The following is an 18,691-nucleotide window of genomic DNA, read 5'->3' as shown; positions in this document are numbered from 1 at the left end:
TTGTACTATTTTAAGGTCTTTTATAACCAGCTGTGTCTTTTCAGAGGTGAGATTTAAAGTTCATACTTTTGTAATGATTTAAATTCTGCTTCAGAGTGAGTTGAGTCAAGTTAGGTCAGTGGGGAAGAGGAGGGAAGGCCAAAATATTGTATTTAAAAGATTCTAAAATGACTTGTCATGTCCCTTGTTAAATCAGGGCTGTTTGTGAGTCTTTGTAAAGCCACATTATTCTACGTGGTGTCCATTTTAATTGCAGGCTTAAAAGCACTAAATACCCAAATGCAGTTTGTGGAAACACTGCATAGCCAGTGGTGTGTGTTGATGCTGTCACAGACACACGAGTAAGCAAAGATGGAGGGTCTGTATTAGATTTTCCTTTTAAGAGTAGCAAAACACTCCACAAAAAGCAGAACCATGAAACTGGGTGACTGAAAGGTTTTTCATGGGGAATGAAAGAGGACTGCACTATTCCAGAACCATGGTGACTCCTCTGAATGGCTTTTCCACAGAAGCAGTGTGGTCACCTTTATTGTTTACCTTTGATTTTGGCTTCAAGTTTGATTTCTTGCTGCTTTTATCTGCCTGAGTGTAATGTGTGCCAGGGACAGACAAGCACTTAAACTTGACTTCTTCATGTTGTTGTATGGCAGAACACAGAACCAGATATTTGCTTTTCACTGCAGCCAAAGATGAGTGTCCCTGCCCTGCTCAAAATTCACAGTATAAAATGCTGTTGTAGCTCTGTGTCATTTGCCTGGTTTAAAATTATATTTTTTTTAATCTGCCTGGTATTAAATTTCATAGTCAAGCAAATGTTTTCAAGAAAAAGAAAAAAATAATTACTGTATTATTATAACTCAGTTCCAAATGAGAGTTGTGCTCTTTACAGATGCTTTCAACTCCAGGTGCCAGTTTGTGCCTCTGCTTTTTCAGAGGTCTGGAGTTGGTTTTGCTGGGTTGAAAGCAGAACATTTAAAGAAGAAGGAGAGGGGGAAGCCACATTGCTCTGAGGAGAGCAAAATCTGAAATGTGAGCGCTGCGAGGTGTGGGACTGTCAGCCAGCAGGTCCTGCCAGGTCCTCAGTCCTGTCCCAGGCCCTTCCAGCCCCATCACGGGACAGAAATGAACATTTCAGTGTCCTGTCAGCAGCATCAGAGTCACAATCACTGCCTTTTTGCCAGAGAACCCAACTTCCCAAACTGAACAAAAATCTCAGCTGGGATGGTGCTTAAGCAGACAAGATTCCAGCACTGGATTTCTATCTTGCATCTAAATATGCACAAACTATTTTTGTGAAGATCTTTGTACAAGTGTGTTTGGAAGTCCTCCCTCAGCCCCCTGCTCAGGGCCCAGCAGAGCTCTGTCTCCCCATTGTTTGGGCCCATCTGGGGCCTGATTCCTTCCCCGAGCTGTCACTGCTTCCTTCATTCCTGCGCAAACTCGGGCCTGGTTCAGAACTCCTGCTCTGTCGCGTGAGGTCCTGTCACTCCACTGAGCCTTGTCCCTAAAATCCCTGTTGCAAATGATGCTGCCCATTTTTCCAGCAGTGACTGGGGAAGTGCCTGGTTCTGTGTTCTCCCTGTTTAGGGTTTCAAGCCACACACAAGCTGAAAAAATGTGGGAACTGTCTGAACCTTCATTGTATCTGGTTTTGCAGATGGCTCTGTTTCTTCAGTTTAGGGAAACCAGTATGGAGTATTAAGCTTGTTAATTCTTTTATCACCTGAATGCACTTTTATTAATATTTTTAATTGTTAACATAATTTTTAATTTATTAGTGATGTTATTAATTCTTCAGCTGAAATCAGTTTTACTGATTTGATGGCACTGGAGGGAGCTACAGATCTTGAGGACAAGATTCATAAAAATAGTTGGATGGAACACAATTAGGTTCACCTGTTTTAATTGCTCAGAGCAGCCTACCATAGAGGATGTACACCTATAACATAGATAGGCTGTTGCCATTTTAAAAATGGCATATGGGATTGAAGGAAGATTTCATATCCTTATTTGAAATCAAATATGGGGAATTTCAAGCAAATTCATATTCAAATTTCACTTAAAATTCTTAATTTTGAATTTTACTTTACTTAAACAGACACTTTAGTCTAAGTTAACAGCAAATATTCTTAAGCCTAAGAAGATCCTTATTGAACCTGACAGATTTAAATTATATTAGATTGTGAAAAATTATTAAATTTCAAGTTTCTCTCTAAATTCAGTATCCACAGAGCACAGGAGGGATGCACTTTTTGGTCTCTTCTGCAGTATATAAGGTCTGTGACTTTAGCTTAGAATTAAAAAAGATTTAAAACAGGAAAATAGTCATCTCATGTAGTGTGCTACTCCACAGCCCTCTCCCCCTCATCTTTTCCCCCAGATAAAATGAGAAAGTTTGTCCCTTATGTGGGCCAGAAAGGGCTGTCTTGTAGTGATGTATGAGTTGCTTTCTTAAGAAAAAAATTAATTTTTATATTATTTAAATCAGAACTTGCAGCTGGTGATACACTCTTAGACTAACTTGGAGTATCTTTATAAAAACCGATAAAATAAATTAAAGTGCATTATCCAAAATCCTTCTGTGCAAGCTGCTGTTCCTGGTGTGCCTTGTTGAGGTGCAGGGAGCAAACTGGATGTGGGGAAAGGCAGGGGACTTTACACACAGCTCAGAGCCTGGGTGGAAGTAACTCTACAATTTTTAGCAATGAAAATATCCATGTAGGGACCTAAAGGAATCCTGTGGGCTGATGGTGCAGCTTGCAGGGAGTGCACACACGGTGCCTTTCTGGCAGACAGAAGAGATTTTACTGTGGCTTAATGCTTATTATAGTTGCAGTTTCTTGATCACCATCTGTAGTCTCTATTGGTTTTTGATAGAGCAGCTAGGATTTTATATTTTGGGAGTGGTGTTCTCTGTGTTGTATCACGCTGACTTACTACTTCCAGTGGCTGTGAAATAACAAAATCTCACAACTTCAGTCTGGTTCCTGAGCTGCTGCTTTCCTATGCTGGAGAAAATATTGAATCTCCTCATTATACAAATGGCTTCTGTTGAGTAATATTGACAAATACACTGAATAACATTTTTGACATAACATTCTGTTCCCACACAGATAATTTGGATGTAATTGAATGGGTTGATCAAGAGCCTGTGCTAAAAATATGACATTTTGTCACCCACTAAGTGTGAGAAAGCGCTTGCTCCAGAGGCAGTGGGGCAGCAGTGGGCTCTGGGCAGTGGGGTGGGATGTGCTGTGGTGCAAAGGGACGATGCTGAGAGCAGCTCTGCACAGGCATTTGGGAGCCCTGTCCCTCTCCAGGCTGCCTGAGGCTGATTTGAGCTGGAGCAAAGGCTCCAGCCCGGCAGGATCCCAGCCAGGATCCCTGTCACACCCGCAGCAGCACTCCATGCGCTTCAGCCAAAAATGTACAGAAATACTTGTGGGGGGGAAGATTGGAGGATCTCTGTTCTTCCCTTCTGTTTTTCCTTATTTTAATGGTCTCCTGGGCAAAAGGCTGCATTGTTACAGTTTCAAAAGCGGGGTGGTTGTGCTGCAGACGGGTGGGGAAAAGAAAGAAAAATAGACCTTAGAGAAAGGCTGGCTGTTTAGTATGCAATAAAGTGACTTTTATACCTCTCCCAATCTCCTATCAAATAAATCTCGTGCTAACAAGCAATCAAACCCGTTTCCCTGCCCTGCTCTGCACAGCCCGAGCCACATTGCACCTTTCCAGCCTTTGAAACTGCCTGTGCCTATTTTTATTTGTCAGGCCGGGGCTGGGCTGGCCCCATTCCAGATGTGTCTCACAAGATTTGGTGCTGATGAGCTATTTATAGCCCTGTGGTTCCATTGTCATGGCAACCGTGCTAGAGGCCAAGGCGGCTGGGAGCTATTTCTGGACTTGTGCTGTAATGTAAAACTGATTGGGAAAGTTAGTGCATCCTCTAAGCCAGACTAACTTTAGACAGGCGGAGAGAGAGGGGGGGAAAAGGAAAAAAGAGACAACTACACCCTCTTTAAATAGATTTTTCTCTTTCTCCTACCTTTTCCCCATTTCCCTTTTGGAGTGCTGGCAGTGTTTGAAGGGTGCTTTGCCTTCTGCTGGGTTTGTCTGAAATTCATTCATGCCTCCCGGAGTTGTGCTGCTTTCATCTGGGAAAGCTGCCTGCGGAACCAGCCTCGTTTTTAGGGCAAAGTTTGAACTTCCCAGAGACACAAAACTAAAGGGGCTTTGCTGGCACGTCCTGGTTTTTTTGGGATAGCTGCAGTTCTTTGTACCCCATAGTTTTAATACTCTTTTTTTTGTGTGTGCTTCATGTTCTCCGCGCCATATAAGGAACTGTAACCTTGATTACCACAAGATGATTCCAAATATATGGAGTCATACTTTTCAGCTTTCTCATTATTTGTTCAAAATTAGACCCATGGTGCCCCTCCGCCTCCAAGTGGCTGGAATGCTCGAGGTTCTTCTGGAATTACAGCTGGGGCCGCTCTCAAAATCACTTTTCTGGGATATGTGTGCATTGACACCGTCTATAATTAAATTCTGAGCTTTAGACATTTGAAAACCTTTCTTACAATTTCGATAAGGAAATCATAATAATGCTTTGACTTGAAACTGGAAATCAAAGTGTTTGCAGCTTCTTGGGAAAGTTTTCTGGAGACTTTAGGTTTACTTCTGTTCATGTTTTGTGCTACATTTCGAGGTTCATTTCCAACATAAATCTGGTTTTCAATGGGATCCTTATGTCTGAGGACTGACATGGAGGATGTTGTTACAGGGACATCGTATGTGGGATGGTTTTAGGTGCAATATAAAGCTGTCCTAATTATACCAATAATACTTGGTACAGAACTGTCCCTATGTGCCTGTCTCTATAAAGATTTTTTTTCTCTTTCCTGATTGTAAAGTTGTTAAAGTAATTACAAAGGTTTTGTAATTTATTTTCTCTCTCCTTATCTAGTTTTATTTAGGGAGAAAATAGAGCTTTACCTTTCTGAGCATTTTCAGTTTTCCAGTAACGTTTGTGGCACATTTTTAGTGACCACCTCAGCAGTAAAATCTCCCTCTTTGCAAATAATAGAAAGTACCAGTACATCTGTAAAAAACAGTCAAAACCTATTGATGTCCCAGCTTAGATTTGTATCTTAATTTGAGGAAAACCTGACAAGTTTGGTTTCATGTGCTGCCCATGTTTGCAGGACACTCTAAATACCAGCAGATTGAACATTTGCTTGTTTTATTTGTATCATTCCTGTAAATCTGCCTGCAGCTCTGCTCCTATTGCAAAATAAACCAGCTGAAATCTTTATCACCAGTTTGAGGAACAGGATTCCCCCCTCTACCCTGCTTGCTTTGAGCAGCAGAAAGGGACAGAGTTGAGGGACAGTCAGTTCATTCACACACAAATATCATTTTAAAGGGGAGTTTTCTATCTTTGTGCTCATCCTGTGTCTCTGGCTCAGCACAGACAGCATAGCTGAAGAAAGAATTTACCAAATAGTTAACTGCAGAGCTTTTAGAAAGCTTTGCTGAATAACATAAAGGATTATGGCAATGACTAAAAAGGCAGGAAAGCAGAAGGAAAGCATGGTCTGTTCTGAAAAATAAAAAATGCACTCTTGTTTACAATAAACACTGTTAATGTTGAGTTAAATTTCAGCTTAAAACTACTTTTAAGTAGTACTTTGTAGTTCTGCTGGAGTGTAGATAAATACAAATCTGCTGGGCATTTGCGCAGTTTGGTCTTTAGGGTGATCAGTAAAAAATATTAATTTCTTTCTGGTCATAGAAACCTGAATTGGAAAGACTGTTTTAGAGGTGATCAGGGGAAATGCCAGTGTAATTCTTAGTAAAATCTTGATAATTCTTAGTAATATTCTGGTGGGTTCTTAGTAATATCTTGGTAGAAACACATGACTCAGTGGAAATGAAAAATGGAAAATCATTTCCACTGACTCAAGGGACTTGGGGCAATTAACTACTCAGTGCCTGCCTTTAAAATAGGGTTATGCCATGTGTGCATTCTGGGGTGAGATGGTGGAGGCAGGAAATGCAGCTCAGTGAAGGCAGGCAGGAGCTGGAAGTCTGATTTACTGTCTGTAAAATACCTCGAGGCTTTCAGAGGCAGGGAACTTCACAAATGCAGAGTTTCACTGCTACTGTTGAGGCTTTTAAGTTATAAATAAGTGCTGTCTTTAGTTGGGATTGAAATCTTGATTTCATGAAATGTCTTTCTGACACTGACGATGAATCTTACTGTGTTTTTTTAAGGGAGACATTTTATATGAAAATTCAAGTTATGACTTGACCAGAAAAAAAACCTGATGGAAATAAAGCTCCTCAAATATAGGTGTGTTTGAAGACACCTTTCCAGTGTTGTTCTAGGCTGAAAACAAAAGCTCTTCTTCACAAAGCAGAAAAAAAAAAATAATTCCTGTGTGCCAACCATTTTGTCAGATGAGAGAGAGAAACATTTCAGTTGCTGTTTATTGAGGAGGCTGTCAGGAAATGCTGGAGAAGGAGCCCGAGTTCCCTCCCGTGCTGCCCCAGCCAGCGAGGCTGTGCTGGCTCTCAGGTGGAGGATTTTGTGTCACACACCTTTCCAGCAGGGAAAACAAGCTGCAGGTTTTGTCTGGCTCTGTTCATTCAGGAAATCCCTCCATAGGGATAAAGCAGCTCTCTCTGGATGAAAGAACTCCAGAATAACTCAGGTACTGGCATAGATCTTCATCTGAAAATTGGGACATGGCTTTGATATAATAGTTTTAGTTAAGACTTGGAAAGAATTGAGGATACATGTATGGCTTAATTACTCAGACCTGCTGGAGCTAAGGAAAGCCTCTGTGTAGCTCTCTGTGAATCTGCCCTTAAAATTGAAGACACTTTATCTGTCACAAAGATCTTCTTGGAACACTTCACATGTGGTTTTCCTTCCCTAAGCTAAAAAAAGGGACACAAAAGTGCAGCATATTTTTTTTATTTCAGATTGTTTTAATTTTTCGTTAATACCTTTTATTTTAATATCTCAGAGCACAGGTGGCGGTGTCCTAGAGATGCTTCCTCTCAGTGTTGCTGACTGCAAATAAATAACCTGAAGTCTTTTGAGGTTTTTTTGTCAGTGTGTGTCAGAGCAGTATCAGTGTTTTATAGCACAGGCAGAAGAGCCTCTTGTACGTGACAGAATTTTGCAGAGCAGTAGCTGATCCTGTTATTTAGTCATGTTCAGAATGTGGCCCAAAGTGAGAATTGGCAGCAATGCTGAATGAATTATTTGCTTTCTGGAAAATAGCTTTTCCATATAATCTCTGGGAAGATTTTACAGAACAAAAACACAACACTAACTTTGTAACTTGGTTCAAGGCTTGCTCGCAGTATAAAATTTGGTTTTGTGGTTTGACAGTTTTATGTGAATTATTTCATCAAGGTCACTTGTGTTTCTCCCTGTAAGTTCACTGCTGACACAGTAGATGGTGGGCACCTCTCCAGGAGGCTCAGAACAATCTCACAGCAGTGAGTTCAGCACACAAAGTTGTACTCAAGTGGCCTCACTTATGTTTTGGGTAGAGCATAGCAAGAATTAAAAATAGAAATTAATGATGGCAAATTTGTGTTTATTTTGAATTGGGCTTTGTTCTCATCTGACTGGATTATTAGTTTAATTTAGTGGATAAATTGTTTGGTTTTGACTAACATTGACTGAGAAGTCTCTGAACTCAGTGTATTGATGTTTTCTGAACTCTCATGCTCCCGCTGTTGCTCCTTATTTTAGGTGTATCAGAGCAGATCAAATTTCTGCTCCCCTTTTCTGCTCATATTTGTTTTTACATTGACCAAGCAAAAGAACAATTCCCTCTCTTTACATGCGAGCAAAAAAATCAAACTGCTTTTTAACACCTTTAGCCCTTTCTAAAGCTGCTGCAGCAGACTTTGAGGAAAGGCACAAGGAAAAATCTTCATGGAACACATCACTGTGCTCCATTTTCCCCAAAATGCCCTGGAAGCAGGAGGCGTTTTCTGGTGTCTGTCACACAGTGAAAGACTTCCTTCTCCAGGGAGCATTGTTAGGGGTATCAGATGTTGCTGAATGTTAGAGCTTGTTTTGGGGGGAAGAAGAAATATTTATTCCATTTGAATTTGTTTTACCTGGCATGAGCACTGCTGTTGGAATTCATCTCTAGTACAGTACTACTGCTCCTATGTGGCTGATGTTTTTCAAGGAAATCATGGGCCTAAAAATAGTCTGCATAAACAACAGTAAGAGGTTTGTACTTTCAGTTCCAGGTTTTAGCAATATCTTGTTGTTATTTTCTAATTTTCAGTTTCCAAAATCCATTAAGCTGATTAGCTGAGTGGTTAAAAATAAAATGAAAAAAAAAAAATCCAACAAAAAAACCCCCAAAACAAAACCAAAAACCCACCTCTTGTAGAACCCAGCATAAAATGTTCTGCTTGGATAAATTCATCCAGAAAGGCAGAATGATTGCAGTAATCACCTTTGTATCTTGATGAACATGTTCTGTTCGGAACATTTTTCAAGCATCCTCCAACTTGTGAAATTGCCACGTGATTTTGAAACTGCTCTGAGGGGAGAGGATGGGGTGGAAACACTCGTGCTACTTGGAACTCAGGGCTGTTGTACTTATTTAACATCCTCTGTGTACTCAACACTGAGTTTTATATCCTCCCTTTGGATTAAAAAAAAAAAAAATTACTTAACAGCTTGGAAGATATGAGGAAAAAATGCAGTTTGCAAATTGCAGAGCACAGTTTGTCACCACTTTATCCTTGTGAGTCTGTGGCCATGTCACGTTCCCTGATGGAAATTGATCTTTGCACTTTGTCTCACGTGTTTTTGTAACGTGTTAGCTTAAGATACATTCTAATGTGTTTAAAATTCTGTAATTCAGTCTAAACAAAAATTAATTTTCACGTGTCTCTGAAGCAAGATCATCTAGAAAAGGACATTGTACTGAAGCCAGAATACAGGATTTTTTCCCCCCTTTCCCTGCTCCTCATTAGGTGTTTTAGGAGGTCAGGAGAGGCGAAACTGGAGCTGACTTGTGTCAGTGGTGGCTTTAGTTGGAGCTTTTTGGGCTTTGATTTGTGAATCTGGGACAGGGCTCCCTTTCCCCCATAGAAGCTGTGGCTGTTGTTAGTGCACATTAAAGAGGCAGGGAAAACTCACCTTTCCTTTGTGATCTCTGCCTCAGAGAGGAAACAATTCATGCAGAGGAATTTCCAAGGGAGCTCAAGGCCTATTGGTTTAAAGGCTGATTAATCATTAATGTAGGGGTGAAGCATTGCTGAAGTGGAAGGGGCTGAGCAAGGGGCACCTGGTGTGGGGCACTGGGGGCAAACACCATAAATCTGAATCCTGAGCTGCTGCTTTGCCACCACAACAGAGCAGAATTCACTAATTCCTTGAGATTTTTGATCTTTGAGTTGAAGTAAAAGATAGGGTTATAGTTAATTAGTAAAAAAAAAGTTAAATACTCCAGAGTATGATCTGTAGGTAGTGCCTATGAATTTGAATGAAATATATCTCTTATTACCCATTTAGCCAAATACTGCTGCTGCTGCAGAAAGTAACTGAAACACTGAAGCAGCAGCTGACAGAAAAATCAGTGTCCCCTCTCACTTGTACTGAAATTGCTTAAGGGCTTCCATTTATCTAAAGAACTACAGAGTTGATAAGTTGTTTAAAAATCCTCATTTTACTTTCCGGGGAAATACATGTGGGCAATTTGCTCGAGTGGTTGTTTCAGGTTCACAGCAGCAGTTCCAGGTTGGGATCCTGTGAAGAAATGTCCCAAATTAAACCCCGGGGTGTTTTTGGGGGAGCCGGCGGGAGGGGCTGGATGGGGTTCCCAGATGGATTCACTGAGCTGCGCTCAGCCCTCTGCCGGCCGCTGCTGGGAATGGTACAAAATCCCGAATTTTGCCTTTCCAGCGTGAGTTTTCATCGTTCTGTGAGCCTGAGAGCATTAAAATGCACCAGAATTTACCTGGGAACTGTCAGTTACTAAAGCATCAGACGTTTTGACTTATTTGAGAGTGATGAGTTTCTCTTTTTTCTTTCCTCTCTGCAGTTTTCTAGACAAGATTGACATAGTCAAACAGAACGAGTACACCCCGTCTGACCAGGTACGTGGGGCTTTGGGAGGAAATTGCACCATTTATCTGCCCCTTCATCTTTGGGGTAATTAATTCATTTTCCAGTCACCATTTCAGGTATTGCCATGCATTGTACATATTTAGTATTCCAGTAAAAATGGCTTTGTCCTTTGCATTATTTTTATACACATAAATGATGTGCAAGGTTACATCACTTATAAGATTTCCATCATGTTTCTGTGACAATGAACACTCCAGTGCTGTTCCAGTGGTGTTGTGGTACAGCATGGACAAAAAGGGGTTTATTTCCATTACTGGATATATGGAAACTCACCAAGTATCTGTGCTGAATCAATGCATTTCCCCTTATGCTTTAGGATCTTCTCAGATGCAGAGTTTTGACATCAGGAATTTTTGAAACCAAGTTTCAGGTGGATAAAGTAAATTTTCAGTAAGTATAATTCTTTCCTTTTTATGTTTTTATAATTTTTAATACAACACAGACAAAAACCAAGGTGAACTGGGAGGAGAGCCTACCATATATTCATTGAGCCTACTGTATTTCTCAAGTATCAGTGTTTAATAGAAAGGAAGAATTTTATGGTTTTCTAATTTAGTAGTCTGGCTTGAAAATGAAATGCTAATGGTATGCTTTATTTTAAATTACAAAGAACAAAATGTTTTAAATCTATTTTCTCTCCATGCCTGTGTTCACGGATTGTTTACCTGTTCAGGTTCTTGTAATCCAAGATTCCCTTTAACTTCTGTAACGCAGAAGTTCTAAGAAGTTCTATTCTTACCTTTTCTGTTTGCATGCAGACACAAACAAAAAACCCAGCACAAAATGATTCTGACTGACTGGATTTATGTTTTTTTCTCAGTATGTTTGATGTTGGAGGGCAACGAGATGAACGCCGAAAATGGATCCAGTGTTTTAATGGTAGGATTAGAATTTCTGGTGGCTTTATAAAATAGTTCTCTGCAGAATTGTAGTGCCTAATCTTCATTTTCTCATCTGTATGAAATCCATCATCTTTCCATGTAGCTCAATAAGGAGTTATATAACTATCATACAGCATTGAGTTTTTTCTTGACATGGAAGCTCCTGTAACTACACAGAACATCTTCAAGGAGAATGCAGGTGGAGAGGAATTTTATTTCGATAACTTCAGCTTGTCCATTTTTTTGGCTTCCCTCTCTTCCATCAATCAAATATTTTTGGAGGTGGCTTTGTGCATTATTTGCCAGCCTAGACTTCTTTGTTGTTTGGACGAAATAGCAATGAAGTTACACAAAAAAGTCCACCTTTTTGTAGAACAGTTACAGTGAGATCCTAGAGATGCAACTTGGAATTCATGGCAAATTGCTACAGTTCCTGTCACAGAATCACCTGGACACTGTCTCTGTGTGTGGAAGGACTGGGCAGTATTTCCTTCTGTGCTGTCAGTAACAGATTTGTTTGGGTTTTACCTCTGCTCCTTCCTCTTCCTGTTGCCTCATGGTCTGACTCATCTGTGCTGCTGTGCTGAGGTAGATGAGCCTGGCAGAGGGAGGGACTGGAGCAGCTCAGGGATCCTGATCCTGGGAATGCCTCCCAGGGAGGAGATGGGGCTCCAAGCACTGAAACACGTACAGGGGAACCACTGCAATTAACCATGAATTCCCTGCAGCCTGCTGCTGTTACTACTGCTCTTTACACAAATCAAAAGTGCCGTTTATCCTGAGGTTTTCCCCCAAGGACCTCCCTGTCCTTTTCTGATAGCACATGGTTGTTTCCAATTTTCTTTACACATTTTATATTTTTTTTAAATTCTCCTCTTGGCTTTCTTCAGTTTCTCTCTCTTGCTCCAGTTCCTTTCTTTCCTGCATTTTCTGTCATTTTGTCAGCTTCTGTTCTGTGGCCTTGCCTGTCTTCCTTGGTTTCTTCACTTTCTTTTTTGATTCCTTTACTTACAAAGCTGTCAGCAGCAGCATCCCAGCCTGTTCTCTGCAGGGAGCTGAAAGTCTGGCAACTTCTTACTGAACTTCATTATTCCTGGGTATTTCTTCAGAAGCTTGGCATTAACTCAAGGGTATTTCTTGCTTTAGATGTGACTGCTATCATATTTGTGGTGGCCAGCAGTAGCTACAACATGGTGATACGAGAGGACAATCAGACCAACCGGCTGCAGGAGGCACTGAACCTCTTCAAGAGTATCTGGAACAACAGGTCTGTGAAAGGCACTTCTCACTGAGGTTCCTGGTCCTGTCACCACTCGTGGAGGGGCCTGGCTGGGACAGAGTTCATTTTCTCCATAACAGCCCATAGAGTGCCATGGTTTGGGTTTTGCCCAAAACAAGGCTGATAACACTCATGCTCTGAGCAGTGTGTGCAGAGCCCTCTCTGTTCCTCACTCTGTCCCTGCAGTGAATCCTCAGGGACACAGGTGGGCAGATCCAGACTGACCAAGGTGTGATCCATGCCACATAACATCATTCCCTGCAGTAAGGGGGAAAAGAGGGGATTTTGGGAGGTTCCCCAGCTTGGGGGTATTGGTCTGCCCACAGGAGGTGGTGAGTGATTGCCTTTGCATCACTTGTTTGGTCTTCTCCTGGCTTTTACTTACCCCTCACTAATTAAACAGTCATCATTTATATTTTATCTTGACCCCCAGATATTTTTGCTTTCATTCTCCCTTTCCTCCTCCTCCACCCCCTGAGGAGGAAGGTGAGTGAGCAGCTGCCCACCAGGGTTAACAGCACAGGGGGCTCTGTTGTTCCCATCTCCTGGCATAGTCTGGGCTGGTTCTTTGGTCACAGCCTCCCACCTGTAATGTTGATTAATCTCAGCTCATTGCAGAGAGCTCTGCACAGCCACTCATTGGTGGTTGCCATAATGAGGCTGAAGTAATTAGAGTGGTGATGGAGCAGTGCTCTGGGAGGTGGAAGTCTCCCCTGGGATGGGTTTGGATTAACAGCACAAAGTGGGGAGCACCTCAGGGTGTGCACACCTGGAATTACACCCTTGGGATTCAGGTATAAAAAACCTTTCCAAATCATTCCAGTGTGTCATATGGCCTTGTTTCCAGGCATGTTGTGTGATTTACTTTATTTTAAGTTTCTGTATGATCTGGGCTGTGCCTCCTCACAGTGTTTGGTTTCCATTTTGCACAGGTGGCTACGGACCATTTCAGTAATCCTTTTCCTGAATAAACAAGATTTACTAGCAGAGAAAGTTTTGGCAGGGAAATCTAAAATTGAAGACTACTTTCCAGAATTTGCTCGCTACACTACACCAGATGATGGTAAGATTTTTAAGCTTTGTTTGCAATTTATTATTTCCTTGTTAATTACATTTGTGATGATTTTGGTAGCTTCAGCTAAGACTTGAACACTCTTAAGCAGATGTAATCATCAATGTCTTTTAGCCAAATGGTAATGTTTAATTTAAGGTATTAATAATGAGATATTCCTGCCTCTTAAACATTGAATATATTAATAATTTCATCATGACAAAATCCTTTTACTTTGGTGTAGATCAGAGTCTGACTTTTTGTCACAAATGTGTCCTCAGGACTCCTCCTAATCCTGCCTCTGGACATTTCTCTTACCTGTCAAATGCCTGGTACTGTGGCCATTGTAATATTCCCTTGTTCTCCTGAAGTCCCGCTGCTTTAAATAATGTCATGGTTTGTCTTGTCTCACAGTCAGTTTTGCCAAGGGGATTTCTGTCATATTTGAGGAGTAAGTTGAGATTTTTAGGTGCTGTTACCAGAAAACACCTGTTTTAATAAGATGCTTCTTTTATTATTAATCAGCAACACCAGAGCCTGGTGAGGATCCCAGAGTTACAAGGGCCAAGTATTTTATTAGAGACGAGTTTCTTGTAAGTATTTCCTTTCTTTGCCTATTTCTTCTGTGATTCTTCCCAAACCCAAGCTCTTGCTCTCCTTCTGCTATTGCAAAGTGCTGTCACTTCTTGTGTTGTTTGTATTTAACATCCACATTGCATCAACCACTGTTATATTTATGAGCTTTACTACTGTTTCTTAGCTGCTTTTTGGATATTTGTTTGTACATAAGTAAATAGTAAAAGAATTGGTGAGAATTAAGAAACCCCAAATAGAAAGATGAGTGAAGTCCTGCTGTTATTAATGGGGCCAGGTTTTTATTCCATGCATTATTTCTAAAGATAGAGACTAATCAAGAGATGCCTCCTTTGTCAGATATTAATGTTCTTTTCATATTATCTTTCCCAATACTGGTCAGCTGAAGCTATAATGGACATAGATTTTTTTATTTTAATATTGTTACAGCCTGGCAATCAAATTGTGGATTCATTTTAAAATGGAGCAAAACAAAAAGATGAGGGAGGCTTTCTGTAAGTGTAAAACAGGGATAAAAGCTTTGTACAGGGAGGCAAAATCCTGCTTTTTTTCATGGCCAAATGGACTAGGAGTTGAGTTGCTAAATCCTCCAAAGCTGCATATAAATAATGGCATTTTCCTGAGTTCTCATTCCTCTCTGAAATTCCCCAGCTTGCAGTGACCACCTCACCATATAATTCTGATCATTTTGAATTTCATGTTTCAGGTAAAAACTCTGTGGGCATTTTGCACTTTTTGAAGGCACAGCTCACACACACACCTTGCCTTCATTCAGCCGAGCTCTGGGGACGGGCTGGGGTTCCCCAGGGGGTTTTGTTGTTAACCCAGTGTCTCTCTCTTGCTCTGCACAGAGAATCAGCACAGCAAGTGGAGATGGAAGGCACTACTGCTACCCTCACTTCACGTGTGCCGTGGACACAGAGAACATCCGGAGGGTTTTCAATGACTGTCGGGACATTATTCAGCGCATGCACCTTCGCCAATACGAGTTGTTGTGATGGAGAGCACTTTTTTCTGTGTTTTGGACTCCTTGTTCCTTATTAAAAAAAAAGAAAAAAACACCCTTGCCCACATAGGGTGGAAGAGAACTGTTTGAATCTCCCATTGATTTGCACCCCTCAACTTTTTCTCCTTGCTGGACAATAGCAGCACTTCTAAGCTTGCTTCTGTACCCCTCGGACAGTTTGAGATGGCCCCTAACACTTAAAAGGCCATTTCCATGAGGATTCCCTAACACTGTTATTAACAAAAAAGAGAGAAAAAACCAAACCAAGCAAACAAACAAAAAAAAAAGAAATAAAACCTAATTAATTAAAAGCCCTGAATGTGGAGCACCTGAAAGAATTGGGGATGAAAAAATTAAAACGTTGAAACAAAAATTGGGGGAGAGAAAACTTTAGGTAATTTAGCACTGCTGTGGGCATAATCCTATAACCCGTGATCTCCACTTTGTATCACTCACTGCATCCGAGTAACGAAGGTGCCAAGTCACAGACCAAGTTTGAAGACAGACCCTTGAGTTTGGTTCTCTGACTGTAATGTGGCTTTGGGCGGAAATACTGACAATTCTCCAACAGACCTAGACAGTGCAAAAACCAACTGCTACCTTTCAGAAGGGTATTTTTAAAACCAGTCTTGGTGGTCTAAAGACAACCATGGACATTTATGAATTGAACTGCGTATGGCCTGTGATTGCAGAAAGAGTTAACCACACACTGTTTTCAGTTTGTCCACTGATGATCCCGTCTGCTCTAAAAATCATTATCTAGACTGTAGTCCTCACAGTCTTTCCCTTCTTTTTCTTCTTCCCTTCCCTCATTTTTTATTTTACTGCTGGATTATTATTCTTGTACAGACTGTAAAATGTATTATTTTGTACAACTTTATTGAAAATAACTTGTAGAAGATCTTTGTGCCTTGATTATGGCTGTACCTGTACAATGAGCTAAGATGTAAGTATGTTTGATTGCGCTGTACAGCTTTGTCAACCCTATCTGCAGCATTAGCTCAAGGTAGGGAAAATTTATCTGTAGTTTAGTTTTTCTGGTTTATAAAAGAAGGAAAAATACTGTTTAGTAAAAAAAAAAAGGAAAAAAAAGGAAAAAAAAAAAAGAAAAAAGTACAAATTGTGCAAACTTAACCACTTTAAAAGTGAGGTCTTCAACAAGTGACCAGATGTTGCAGCATCGTGCTTTTTAATTTTTAGCTTTAATTCATTTAAATCTCTATCCAAATGCAAAACATGGCTTGTTTCTACATAAAACCAAATTTTGCTACAAATTATAAATGTTAGTCTTTGGTCATTCATAGTCCTTTTTTTGCTAAAGACAAAAACAAACAAACCAGAACAATAACAGACACGTAGGGCATCATGCAGGTCTGGTGACCATCTCTAGACTGGGCCAAATACCCACCAACCTCGGCTTGCGCTGCGTGGGCAACGACAAGGAATGACAAGGTGTGCACTGCCCTTGGATTTGGCCACTGAATTCCAGTTTCAAATGACATTTTTATTTCTCTTTTAATAAAGAGATACTTTAGAACCTTTTTTTGTTTTATATTAACTATATAAGTAGCTTAAAAGTGAAGATGTGTGGATTTTTTCTTAAACTTGAATAATTTATGCAAATTATATGCTTAGAACAACATGTGGTACAGTAAAAAGAAAAAAGAGCAAAAATCACTGTAGCAATAAGAGAGCATGTAATTTTAGTAACTACTACACTGCTTTATATTTTATACCTAGGTGTTTTATGTCTCTGTGAGTGTGTTACTTTTTCATGTGTCTAAACCTACGTGTACAATTTGTACAGAGTCAGAAATTACAGCTGTAATAACACATCTAGAACAGTGTTAGCCTATATTACTCAAACACCCCTGTTCCCCCTTCATTTACACCCCTAAACTGATCTGGATCTTAACTGCAGTGACTTTAAAAGGAAAAGAAACAAAAACACCAAAATTCTTGCCTCTTTGCCTTTCACACTAGCTTCCCTCCACCCAAGAGACTTTGTTTGGGAAGAAATGCAGTTTAAATCCAAGTGAGGCTGGTCAGTGATGTCTGTGCAGCTAGATTTGCTTCAGGTATCGGATGCCTTTTCAATACTAAGAACTGCAACTGTTCAGAATTGTGACTTTTCATTTGCTTTTGTGGCTAAAGTCTTAAAATGAATCACACAGTCCATTTTCATAGGAGAGCAGGGATGTGAGGGAGTTACTGTCCCATCTCAATTCAGAATTACTTCCAGAAGACACTGAATTGCTGAAAAAATGTTAGCTGCAGTTGTTGCTCGCCTTTCAAGAATGATCTCTCCTGTTCACAGGTTTAGACAGTTGCCGCCTGAACTTTGTGGAACTGTAGAAAACATGACTGAAAATAGGCCCCTCCAATTCAGAATGTATCCAGTGCCTGTAGGTGAAGGGCTGGCGTTTCCACTAGGTAAAAATGGGACACACGTAGTGGAAAGGAAATTCATTGTGAGCCTTAATTTTAGTTACAGGAGCCAAAATCTTTATTTTAGTGCCAACCCTTATCTTTTTAAGCCTAGGAGGAGTTGGTGTGAACACCAAATTTATAAATGGAGAAAACCTGTAGTGGTGTGAGGAATGTAATCTCTTGTCTGAGAGAAACAATGCACCTCCATTTAAAAAATTAACGAAATAAGCTTCTTCCTCTGATGAGGAGGACACATCATAACAATGAGCTATGTAAGACAGCAACAGTTTAAGAAACCTAAAGCTTTATATGAACAGATATGTTTAGGGGATGCTTTTTTTTTTTCTTATATGAGGAAAAAGGCAATTGTGTTGAATATGGTTGAGTTGCACAAGTACGGAGCGTGTGTGTGTCTTAATGTCTCAGTATTGCCTTTGTTAGTCTCTTTATTAGTCCATGCAGTTTGGTGGCCTGGTAAATGCAAGTCTTATTTTTAACAGCTTTCTTCTTTTTTTTTTAAATACAAAACCATAAAGCTTTAATGCTTGCTATTTAATAAGTAACTGTGTTTTCTTCTGTCTCTAATTTAGTGGCCATAATTTGCAGTTAATTGAACCATTCCAACCTAATGCTTACCCATATTTCTTAGTTTTGTTTTATTTATTTATTTGAACTTCTTGTTTTCATGATTGAGGACTGTCACTTCTGTCTCATTCATCTGTTTGGAAACTTCTGACCTTACAGCCAAAACTTAACTCATTCTACTCAGTATTCATCGTGATGCTGAAGTGTAAGATACCTGCAAATGTAAACACTACCACTTTTATTAATAAAAGCAAATACAGTGTTTTTAGGGCACATTTGCATCACTGTAGTTGAGGTTGTGTCAGTATTTCCATTGTAAACCTATGGAGGGTTGGCACTAAACTGCCCTAAGCTGAATCTTTGCCATACAAGGCTTCTGCTCAAGTGTGATTTTGGTGGGTTGGTTTTTCAACAGTTTCCAACACAAACTCTTGTTTCTGTTTTAAGTTATTCAACTGTTTTGTTGGATGGGGGTTGGTTTAAAAAGAAAATAACAAAAAACAACAAACAAACCTGGTTCAAGATTGTTTTTGGCACTTCTGTAACTCAGAAATGGTTTTGATTTTAAAACAACCTTCGGCAAGCCAGTAACCTACAATATGGTCTGATCACTTTGGGTATTTTGTAAAAATAATAATAAATTGTAGAGATGTTGTGGTTTCAAAATCAGCTACTGTGCATTTGC

The 18,691-nt window shown here is 40.2% G+C and overlaps 1 protein-coding gene across 2 annotated transcripts in view; it reads left to right on the top strand.

Moving 5' to 3' along the window:
- GNAS (GNAS complex locus) overlaps window positions 1-18,279 on the top strand; it is a 126,922-nt gene extending 108,643 nt beyond the window's left edge. For both annotated transcript variants that reach the window (XM_058814878.1, XM_058814879.1), the window contains exons 6-12: window positions 10,095-10,149; window positions 10,497-10,570; window positions 11,001-11,059; window positions 12,208-12,328; window positions 13,273-13,403; window positions 13,917-13,984; window positions 14,837-18,279. In XM_058814878.1, coding sequence (XP_058670861.1) covers window positions 10,095-10,149; window positions 10,497-10,570; window positions 11,001-11,059; window positions 12,208-12,328; window positions 13,273-13,403; window positions 13,917-13,984; window positions 14,837-14,983 — 655 coding nt within the window. In that variant the 3' untranslated portion in view covers window positions 14,984-18,279. The remainder of the gene's footprint in view (window positions 1-10,094; window positions 10,150-10,496; window positions 10,571-11,000; window positions 11,060-12,207; window positions 12,329-13,272; window positions 13,404-13,916; window positions 13,985-14,836) is intronic.
- Window positions 18,280-18,691: the final 412 nt, after the last annotated feature.

This window comes from Ammospiza caudacuta, chromosome 15 (genome assembly GCF_027887145.1).
Source record: "Ammospiza caudacuta isolate bAmmCau1 chromosome 15, bAmmCau1.pri, whole genome shotgun sequence".
NCBI classification, from domain to species: Eukaryota; Metazoa; Chordata; class Aves; order Passeriformes; family Passerellidae; genus Ammospiza; species Ammospiza caudacuta.
This window is presented reverse-complemented; position numbering and strand designations above follow the sequence as displayed.